The 10,760-nt window shown below is 39.3% G+C and overlaps 1 protein-coding gene across 4 annotated transcripts in view; it reads left to right on the forward strand.

Annotated features, from left to right (window-relative positions):
- iqsec1b (IQ motif and Sec7 domain ArfGEF 1b) overlaps positions 1-8,560 on the forward strand; it is a 219,573-nt gene extending 211,013 nt beyond the window's left edge. For 3 of the 4 annotated variants that reach the window (XM_053483870.1, XM_053483871.1, XM_053483872.1), the window contains 4 exons: positions 881-1,042; positions 1,354-1,530; positions 4,341-4,390; positions 6,588-8,560. In XM_053483870.1, the coding sequence (XP_053339845.1) occupies positions 881-1,042; positions 1,354-1,530; positions 4,341-4,390; positions 6,588-7,118 (920 nt within the window). In that variant the 3' untranslated portion in view covers positions 7,119-8,560. The remainder of the gene's footprint in view (positions 1-880; positions 1,043-1,353; positions 1,531-4,340; positions 4,391-6,587) is intronic. The other variant, XM_053483874.1, reaches the window with a different exon arrangement.
- Positions 8,561-10,760: the final 2,200 nt, after the last annotated feature.

The following is a 10,760-nucleotide window of genomic DNA, read 5'->3' on the forward strand; positions in this document are numbered from 1 at the left end:
AAGGCTCTAGGCTATTGCTTTTTGCATCTGAGGATCTGGGTTCAAGCCCCGCCATAAGTGGGTTGCCACGCCCCTATTCGAGAGATTTAAACTTTTTAACATTTGTTATATTTGTTTGAGATATAATAAAACTGCATAATCTGTTTCCTCTACCTATTTGGTATACATTTCTTTGTTATAACATTGCATGTTACAATGTTGTCATAATACAGTACAAGTAAATCTCGGTATTATGAAATTGTGATTAATCCCAGACTATTACTATTATTAATTAACTAGATAAAAAATTTAATCGATTGACAGAACTAACATTAATACACATATTTAGATACTTGACTTAATGGCTTATAGCTGGTACTGTAGCTATAAAGGGATCACTATTTTATGAACTTCTAATTGAAAAGCAGTGACGGCAGAGCCTAAATGTGAAATGCAATACACAAATGGTATTGTTTTTCATTAGTGACCTTTGGACAATGTGTTGCACTGAAAAGCAAAACCTTCCCTGCAGTGCAATGAAAGGTGATCGGTATGGGAAGGGTTTTATCACTAATTAAATTCTAAAGGACTGTCAGAGGTGAATGTAGACCCTGCTACATTTGCATTAATGAGTCTTGCAGGTGTTGCATGATATTCCATAGAAAAACAAATCCTAGTATTTTGGTGTGAATAATTAGTGTGGAAATGTGGAAAATGTTTCAACCATTCATCAATGGCAGTTAATTTTATTACCTTTTTCATAATAATGTTCCTGTTTAAGAAAAGGCTTGTTTAAAAAAAACAATTTTAAGCTGAAGTTTTTGCAGCATTAGGAAACGTGTGGAATAAGTCTGTGTAATCATCAGGGCTCGGTAATTGATCTCGCCCTTTTCTTTACCAGTTTATCCCAACGGTGTGCGGCTCACATCAGCCATCCCCGGCGCCGATATCAAAGTGCTGATCAACTTTAACGCACCCAACCCGCAGGACCGCAAGAAGTTTACAGACGACCTGCGGGAGTCCATCGCCGAGGTGCAGGAGATGGAGAAATACAGGATCGAGTGTGAGCAGCCTTCTTTTAAAACCTCATTACTAAGTCGTCTCATTAGATTAACCCCAGCAAGACATCTGAACTATCTTTCTTTTTTTCTGTAACTTTATAGCTGTTATCTTTTAATGTCTGTGTGCCAATGTAATGGCTTCAGAATTACACTATATCCTGCTGCTCAGGGTTTATTTTGGTCTGTTTGATTTTTTTACTAGATAGTCATTACTTGGATGCAGAGGTTTTCTGGTAGTACTGAAGGATTTTAGGTAGTTTAAAAAATAAAATAAACAAAACATTTGATGTCTGTGTATGCGTGTTCTCTGCAGCTGAGCTGGAAAAGCAGAAAGGTGTGGTGCGGCCTAGTATCTCGCAGACCCCTGGTCTGAAAAAGGAGACCGGTAACGGCAACCTGAGCCGAGCCAGTCTGGATGACAGCTACACCATTGGGGAGGGTCTGAAGAGAAGCGCCCTCAGCAGCTCCTTACGGGACCTTTCAGATGCAGGTAATAATTTAAGGTCACCACCATTTTAGCGAGCAGAACCTATGAGCTTTGAGGAACAAAAAGTTTCGGAACAAGTCTAAATAAGAACTTCACAGTTTCTAAATGAGTTTGGGTTTCCAATTTAGGAAACTTTGCCATTAACAGAAGTGGTTATCAGCAACTGTGAAATAAGTAGTTCAAATTGGTGTTTATTTTGCCTTGTTATGTGAGCACACACAGATTAGCCATGACATTAATACTACATAACATTAGCGCATTAACATTGGTTATCAACTATATACCAGTAAACCGGAGACAGACTCATGGAAACCAAAGGCTCACCCTAGCCTGTTGGAAGTAAAGGCCAGCCTATCTGCTCTGATCCCACAAAAAGGCCACATATTACTAATGGAGGTCATGACAGAAAGGCACCAGAACACCCAGTGTACCACAGCCTGCAGAGCCTAGGGCCCAACATGCAAAGACCCCAAGGCCACCAATACAGGCCCCAAACTCCCCAGATCCCACTCCGCTCAGGCACACATGGGATGCTCCAGAAACAGGTGCGATACGTAAAGGCCACACGCTGTGACCCACCGCACCCAAAGGATTCGCTACCAGTGTCCTGGTGCCACAGCATCCCCTCAGAGGTCTTGTGGAACCATGCCACAAGGAGCAAGCGGCACCCCACAAAGTGAACCCAAAACTTAGATGGTATTAATGATAGGTTTTTAACATTATGGCTGATGGTTGTATATAGAGAATTCCACGCCAGAGAGGTGCTGCCGATATTCCAGGCAGTGACCGTGGTGGATACATGAGGACTGTGTGAAGCAACACTGAAAAAGCAAAACCTTCACTGCTTGGCGTTTACATTGCCATTACTTTAATTAAAATCATAAGCTTGGAAATGAGACCTAAAACGGGCCACAATCTAAGGTTTCCCTGTTAAATCATGCTTTCTCTGCTGGAAATGCATTCTCAGTTCCTGAGTTCTGCAAATCCGGGACTTAAAAATCGTTAAAATCGTCTTTCATCGAAAAACATTTGTTTCCACAATGTTGCACTCCTCATGATGAACTGCCTTTATTAAGAAACTATCAAGCCAGTTTTTAATTTAGTTGAATGAACTTTATGCCCAAGGTGGGCAGTTGCTGGCTGAGCATACTGACATTTTAATCAACACAGAAGATCAATAGAGCTTAAAGGGTTCAATAAAAAGGTAAATAAAGCAAACTAAGTAACTGATATTCTCTGTGCTTGGTTTTAAGCTGCATGATTGCAATATAGTGACTGCACAGGAGAAACTAGGAAGCTGTAAACAGCTACCCAGGGCTTTTCTATTAGCACAGCCAGGTGATAATATGGCCACACTGTGAGTGAGAAATGAACTGAGACAATATAACCAGGTACCTGTGTCTGTGTGTGTGTGTGTGTGTGTGTGTGTGTGTGTGTGTGTGTGTGTGTGTGTGTTACAGTAGACATCTTTAAACAGTATCTAGTGCGCCAGAGACAAGGATGCATAACACCGTTAGTGTGTTTGTGATAACATTGTGTTCCTATTAGGGCTGTCAATATTAACGTGTTACGCATGCATAGAAATTTTAACACATTACTTTTTTTATGCAATTTAATCACTCGTATAACAAAGTTTGACCCTAATGGCTTCCCAATTTGCAGTGCGGATACCCGTGTGTAATTTTAAACCCGTGGGGACATTTTACCAGGTGTCTAAATGGGGGAGAAAAAAAAGTTTGCGTTACCTTCAAGGGGAACTATTTTTACAAGAATATATTGAATGTAAGACAATGAGGCAGTTGGCACTTATTGAAGACCACTGAACATCAGAAATACCCATAACGTCCTCGGTGTACCAGCACGTCTAATCAATGACAAATGGCAACTGCACTCATTCACTCTGGGCATTTTAAAAAGATAAGAAAGACATCTTGCCGAAGCATGTGCTAGCCGAGTTAAAAAGGAGATAACGTACATGGTCACCGCTATGGAAGCAGACAGGGCTAACAATATGATTGCTTTATAGTTTGAGAGATTTTGTAAAATGTTAATGTTTGAGATAATAGAAAACTGCATAATCTGTTTCCTTTAATCAGTTTTTCCATACATTTATTCTTTATACTTATTTCCAACATTGCATGTTTATGAGTCAAGTAAATCTGAGTATTTTAACATCGTGATTATTAGTGATTAATCACATCCTATGACTGTGATTAACTAGATTCAAATTTTTAATCGATTGACAGCACTACTGTAGGTTTTATTACAAGAAACCTTTTTTTGTATCAAATACTAAGATTAATGTTAAGCTACAATTCAATTATAACACTTTCAGCTGTGTTTGGACCACTTTTTATATAACAAAAATGGATCAAGTGAGATCATTCTTACATACATGTATATTTTTTTCCCACTGTTACTTTGTAGCCCTTTATCCTATAGTACTGCTAGGTAAGTTGGTCTCGTTATAATGTTTGATGGTTAGAATTGGTTGCCATATATATTATGCGAACTAAAACATGCCAGATCTAGTTATGCTAACTTAGAAAAGTGCTCAACCCTCCTAAAACAAAACAAAACAAAAAATCTTCCATCCTTTGCTTCTGCTCATTCCCAGAACACTTCTGCCCAATGACACCAATCCCATTCCCCCAAAATGAGTACACCTGAGGCAACTCGTGTCTTGCCATGTACCCATTAGTGCCCCTGCAGTTAAGCAGGCTAGATGCTGCTCGGTTTCCTCCCCATTGTGCTGTGCTGTGCTGTGTTGTGATGTGTGAAGCGTGCTCTGATCTATGGCATGTCCTGCTCAGGCAAACGAGGCCGCCGCAGCAGTGCAGGATCTCTAGACAGCAATATGGATGTAAGTACCACAATGTAAGGCCTCACCCCTCCCGCCTGCCGTGAGCAAGAGCTCCTCCTTAGTGACACTTTGTCTCTGAAACTTCAACTTTGTTCTCACTTTTAGTTTTCTTTATACCCATTTATTGGTTCTTTCAGTTGTGTGTGTGTTCGTGATGACTGTGTTCAACCTCACTCACACTGCATGAGCTATTTGCCACGAATGTAGATGTTCCATTCAAAGTTTCTCCTTTACTTTTCCAGCTGAAATAAAAATCATAATGGGAATTTTAATAATGGTCTCCAATAATCTATGTTTTTATAGATTTTTATGATTACTGGATACCAATAGGCCAATTCCCATTATGATGTGTATGCTGTTTTTAGTAAGGTTTGAATTTATTTTACTGCTGTCAACTACTCTGCCTGGCCAAAAAAAAAAAGTCTAAAGATTTATCTTTAGCTTTGACAAAAACACATAAACATTAGTCAAATGCATGAATCATGCCCAGTGCCCAATGCACAAGCCTCTGGACGCAGTGTTGGGGTTGGGGGTTGCTTCAGTTGGTCAGGTCTAGCCTTAGCAACATTATGTGGCAATAAAATGAAGTCAGCTGATGACCTGAACAAACTAAATTACATAAATGCATTAGAGCGAGAGCATAGTCCAGAACTTAAATCGTTAAATTGGACCATGTGGAATCATTTTCACACCAAGCCACCAAGATGTAAACAAACTTAAAACAGTTAAACAAAATATTGTAGTGTACAAAATAGTTTTGGCCTGGCAGTGTTATACAGTCAGCATGGTAGTTCCAATGTGTGTCTCAGCAGTCCTGTTTGCGTCTTCTATTAAATGGTTTGCCATATACTGTAGATTACGTGTGGCCGTTATGTTTACTGAACTTGGCTCTCCCACTTCCATTCCAGCCTTGACTGTGTACATCTTTTCCTATTCAGTCCTATTAACTCCTTAAGAGTAAGAATATACGTCCATCTATTATCTATAACGCTTATCCCAGTGCCGGTCCCAAACCCGGATAAAATGGGAGGGTTGTGTCAGAAAGTGGTACCCGGTGTAAAAACCTGTGCTAAGCTCGTATGCGGATCAGATGGTCCGCTGTAGCAACCCCTTGCTGGGAGCAGCTAAAAGACCAACAACAACAACAATGTTGTTTATAACTCTTATCCTGTGTAGGGCCATGGGCCTTGGAGTCTATCCCTGAGAACTAGAGGCACAAGCCGAGTATACCCTGGATGTGGGGCCGAAACATTTCCTGGGCACAAGCACACACTAGCACATGCCCAATTATACACCACCGGAAACATAAATCAGCCTTCACCAAATGTCTTTGGACTAGAGCAAGGAGGAACCCACCAAGCATGGGGAGAACATGGAAACAAGCCAACGTCCTGCCAGAGTTGAAATATAACTAGGATTATTCATGCCCGAGAATGATTGATTAATAAGATGAAAACATTCTAAAAAATACATTCTATTTGCCCGAGACGCACAAAGATAATATAATATCGTTAACTCTTGATCGTTTTTAGGATTCACTGCCTGTCTCAGCTTTTGCATGGCATGCATGACCATTCAGTATCTTCTCTTTTCTACTATGTGACAATGACAGATGAGGTCTTTTTATGTCCAGTGCTGTGTTCTCTGAATGTTCTGTCTGTTGTGCTGCACAATATGACACACTAACAAACAAAGTGATCATGGAAATGCATTTATGAATTGATTCTTTAGTTTAAATTATTTCATCTATATTACACCTAGAACTGGAAAGCTGTTTGAGTTCCCATGACCAGTCTCAGAATATCGCATGCATTGGGACATGAAACATGTTTAACTTGTAAGAATTGTCCTGTTATTTACAATTACATAGTCATACCCAGATCATGTTGGTACCAGTATAAATATCAGTATCGGTATAAATGAAAGGAAAATTGAACAATCAGATGATTAATCTCTTATCTTTCTCATATCCAGGGAACCACAAAATAGACGCAAATAACTAATTAGTATTGGTTAGTAAGTTCGATGAATCAGTCCCGCGCTGTTGCAGCCTTTCAGCACAGCAGTCTGTCCCCCTGCTGTATATTTATTAGTGATGTACAGTGTTTTGTGGTAGAGCTGCTTTGTCTTCTCTTACATGGTGTGTGTATGTGTGTGTATGTGTGTGTTTGTGTGTGTGGGTGGGTTTTGTCTACAGGGCTCCATCATTAGCAGCCCGCACATGAGGCGCCGTGCTGCCTCCAGTCGTGACTGCCCCTCACGCCAGCACTCAATGCCCAGCTCATCCTCACTGCTTGGCTCATTGTTCGGCACCAAGCGGGGCGCCAAGTCACCAACCCTGCCCCCGCAGCCCCCTCATCCATCCCACCCCACACTGATCTCTCACACGCCGCATCCGTCCAACCTGCACCACACAGCTCGCGAGGTAACAAACCTAAGCGAAACGCATCCGCCACACCACGCTCAGTACTGCCACGTTCAACAGAACCCTCCTCCGTACCACCACCATCACCACTACCACCCACCCGCACACATCCAGTACCACCCCTCTTCCGCAGCCGCTTCTTCCTCCCATGGCCATTCACATGCACCGCACACCCACGGGCCACACGCTCAGCATCCGTCCCACCCTTCCCACCTACAGCACCACCACAGCCAGGGCCCGCCCCCAGCAGCCGGCCCAGGCAGCGCGAAGCCCAAACACAGCGGCATCAGCACTGTGGTGTGAGGGACTGAGACTGGGACTGGGACTGACTTTCCAGAGGCACCTTGGCAGATTTGCTCTAAAGCTGGCATGTGGACGACTGTGGCCCAGGAACCATGGGGAATAAAAAGAGAAGAAAAAAAAATGAAAAAAAGAAAGAAAAAAAAGGCATTGTGACTCATTTTCATTTCATTTAGATCCCCTTCTTCTCGGAAGCGAAAGGGGACGCACACTGTGTAGCACTGGCTTTCTCTTCCAGGCTTTCAGAGGGCTGCTAGACCCTGTGGGTTTCCCACCTTCATTTCCACATTTCCTGCACATCACCTTTCAACTGCTTTTTTTTTTTCTTCTTCTCATTATGGTTAAATCATTCTTCTTCATTTTTTAACTTCCCATCTGGACGTCTGTCCGGCTTTCATGATATATGGCAATGCCGAGCATGCACAAAGACCATAGCTACTGTTTTATCGTGTAATTAATTGCTTACGGAGCACTATAAAATACCCTGCTTGCAAGTTAGCAGAACCAGTTTTCAGTAGAATGATAATGCCTAGAAGTGGAGAGTTTAAATACCAACGGTCAACAGTCTAGCCATGTATAAAGTCACTCACAACGACGTACGTGTTCCAGTATTTAAATGTAGCTGTAGACCACAGTTCTCTGTGATATAGTATAGCAGTCTTTAATGTGCCAATTATTCAAAAAGCAGTTACTGAGTTAGTAAGAAATGCTTTGTGTATGTCGTGCATATACTATTTTGTAAAATAATATCGCCGATCAATATTACTGTTAAAGAGCAAAACTCGTCCGAGGTGTGAGATATAAAAAGAATCTCAGTACGTATTACACTCTTGAAGTAGAAGATCTAGTTTCACTGTTATACAACTCGGTCCAACACTTTCGATTAGGCGAGTGACCTGAAACTCCTCTGGTTGCCTTCGAAGCAAAACTCTGGAAGATTCCCGAACAAACACTGAAGAGAATCTTCTGTTCCGGCAGAACTGTGTTTACCGCACTCATCTGCTCATCCCTGAACACTCAGGAGGCAGAAGAGCAGGAGGAAGGAGCTAGTTAATGCAGGAATCCTCCTTAGGCCGAGACTCATCGGTCTTGGCCACTTAGTGCACCATGGTTTTATTTTTTTAGCTATTTTTTTAGGGATGAATAAAAAAAGAAAAGATATGATGTACCTGTACATTTAAAGATGATAATGATCAATCAGATTTGACCAACGGGGTATTTTGGGGTAAAAAACAAAACAAACAAATAAAAAAAACATGCTTTGCTCTAGGAGACTGATTTTAAGGAGGGAGGCTACATTTCAAAGAGACTTAACTCTTTCCACATATTTCGAGAGCGCTCTCCTGGGTTCTTGCTGTGCTATTTGTGTTCTCAGCGGGCTGAGTGAGTGTGTGCCCCTTCTGCTGTCTGTGGTTCTGCATGCAGCGTAACCCGAAACAGGCTTTTGTTTTTGTTTTTTGTTTTTTTCCCTCTATGCTTTTTGATGAATGCCTTTCATTTGCTCACGAATCCAGCTAAGTATTGTATGAAGTAGTCTATGCCAGGAGATGAGAGTATAACCTTATCAGTAGATTAAGAAATGAGGTTGAAATCATATTTTTCCACACACGTCTTCAAATATTTTTTTTTTTTACTTTTTCTTTTTTTCTTTTTTTTACTTCTTTCTGCTGAATTTGCTGTGTATAGAAAGATGGTAAAGTTATGATCTGACTAACGTGATCTTTGTTCAGATATGAAAGCTCTAAATTGCACTTGTCTCCTTTTTTGTAAGTGTTCACTTATGTACAGCAGCTATGATAGAAGTTCTATCCGAGACGAGTATCAGCAGTGAAGAGATTCGCTTAGCACGTTTTTCTGTTTGTCCCATCCTTTTTTTTCTTTAGTTTGTCTTGTTGTTGTTGTTGTTTGTTTTTTTTTTCGTTTTTTAATCATATGTGCAATATGTATGTTTTAGTTTTGTAAATGAACAATCTAGTGACAGATTTTTTTTTTCCTTTAACCTTCTCCTTATCTTTAATTCTGCATTGCTGCTCTCCCTCCTTTCTCTGTTCTAGCGACTTGCAGTGAGGAATGTCAACTGAAGTACTCTTGCATGTAACATTATACTGTAAGGATATTCTCTAAATATTGTATATTCCCAGAAATATCAGTGTTACCTTTGACTGTTGTTGAAATTTAAGTGACATTAAAAGTACGTAAACTTCTCTTCACGCGACTGTGTTCCTATGGAAGTCATTTTGTCATATTTTGTACCAGAAGATATTCAACTATAGACGCAATGAATCGAACGAGCTGTATTCCAGCTATAAAGTACACACTGTGTATCGAGGCTTTAAAAGCAGATTAAGTTTCTTAGCTACTGTAAAGATGTTCTATAATCCTAATACAATTTAAATATATTTATCATATACTGTATCATTAAAGGTGGTTTATCAATGTGAGAAGTGGTTAAAGCAAATCACTAATCACTTTCTATATTATTATTATTATTATTATTATTATTATTATTATTAATGATTATGATGTTAATTTTCCTTGAATGCTGCTGTCACATCCAGGTTCGGGTTTGTGATTCATGTAGAAGAGTAACAATTAAATCTCAGATGGACCTTTTCTGTTTTTGCATAGATGATGTTTATCAAGCCATGTACCAATTATATATATATATATATATATATATATATATATATATATACACTAATATATATATATATATATATATATATATATATATATATATATATATATAAACAGATTATACCTCTACAGGAAATTAGAGCATCCTGAAATAAATTGATTTCTGGGACAAAGTAAGATAAAAAAAAATTTAAAAAAGCAAATGTCTATATTTTTGTTTGTTTTCTCAAATCCTTTTTTCCTCTTTTAATTGGTCTTTTTTTATTTAAATGCAAGAAATATCTACTGTGCTTTAATCGTGTGCAGTACAGGACATTTACACATCCCACTGCATGCATTTTCACTATTGAACTGTCATCTTCCATAAATGTAGGAAATTTACTTGTTTTATTCTGCTTATTCTCTTATGTTCTGTTAATGATTTTTTTTCTTTTTGGCTTGCTCTCACATTTTACACCAATTTGCTGCACATTAGCATGTTAGTTTTACTCATTGTTAAAAAAAAAAAAAAAAAAAAGACATTGCACTTGTGTATGCGTGTGTCTGACAAAAAATGTCACTGCATATTTTGAAAAAAGGCTTATGAGCATCTCAAAAATTGAAGGGTTAAGGCTATAGGGCTAATGTTTGTACGGAGTGTGTGTATTATTATTACTTTTAATTTGTCTACCATCATTTCTGGGGTACATTTTATCTCTGCAAAGAGAGTTATTTACCCACTTACTGTATACTACCAAACATAATTGATTTGGCATTGGATCCTCTGTAGGTCTTACGAGTTGAATTTACATTTAGTCTGACGCACACTGCATTCCATCACAAATCACACACACACGTACAATGTAGCTCATTCAGGCCTAGTTATCAGATCAAGACAGGACAATATTCATGTTGATATGTATTCTGTTTCTAAGTAGATTATGAGACCTTATAGATGTAAGTCTATAACTGTGACCATGTGATATCACAAAATAAAAATATACTATCAGATTGATAACTTGTTGATTT

This window comes from Clarias gariepinus, chromosome 23 (genome assembly GCF_024256425.1).
Source record: "Clarias gariepinus isolate MV-2021 ecotype Netherlands chromosome 23, CGAR_prim_01v2, whole genome shotgun sequence".
In the NCBI taxonomy this organism is placed as follows: domain Eukaryota; kingdom Metazoa; phylum Chordata; class Actinopteri; order Siluriformes; family Clariidae; genus Clarias; species Clarias gariepinus.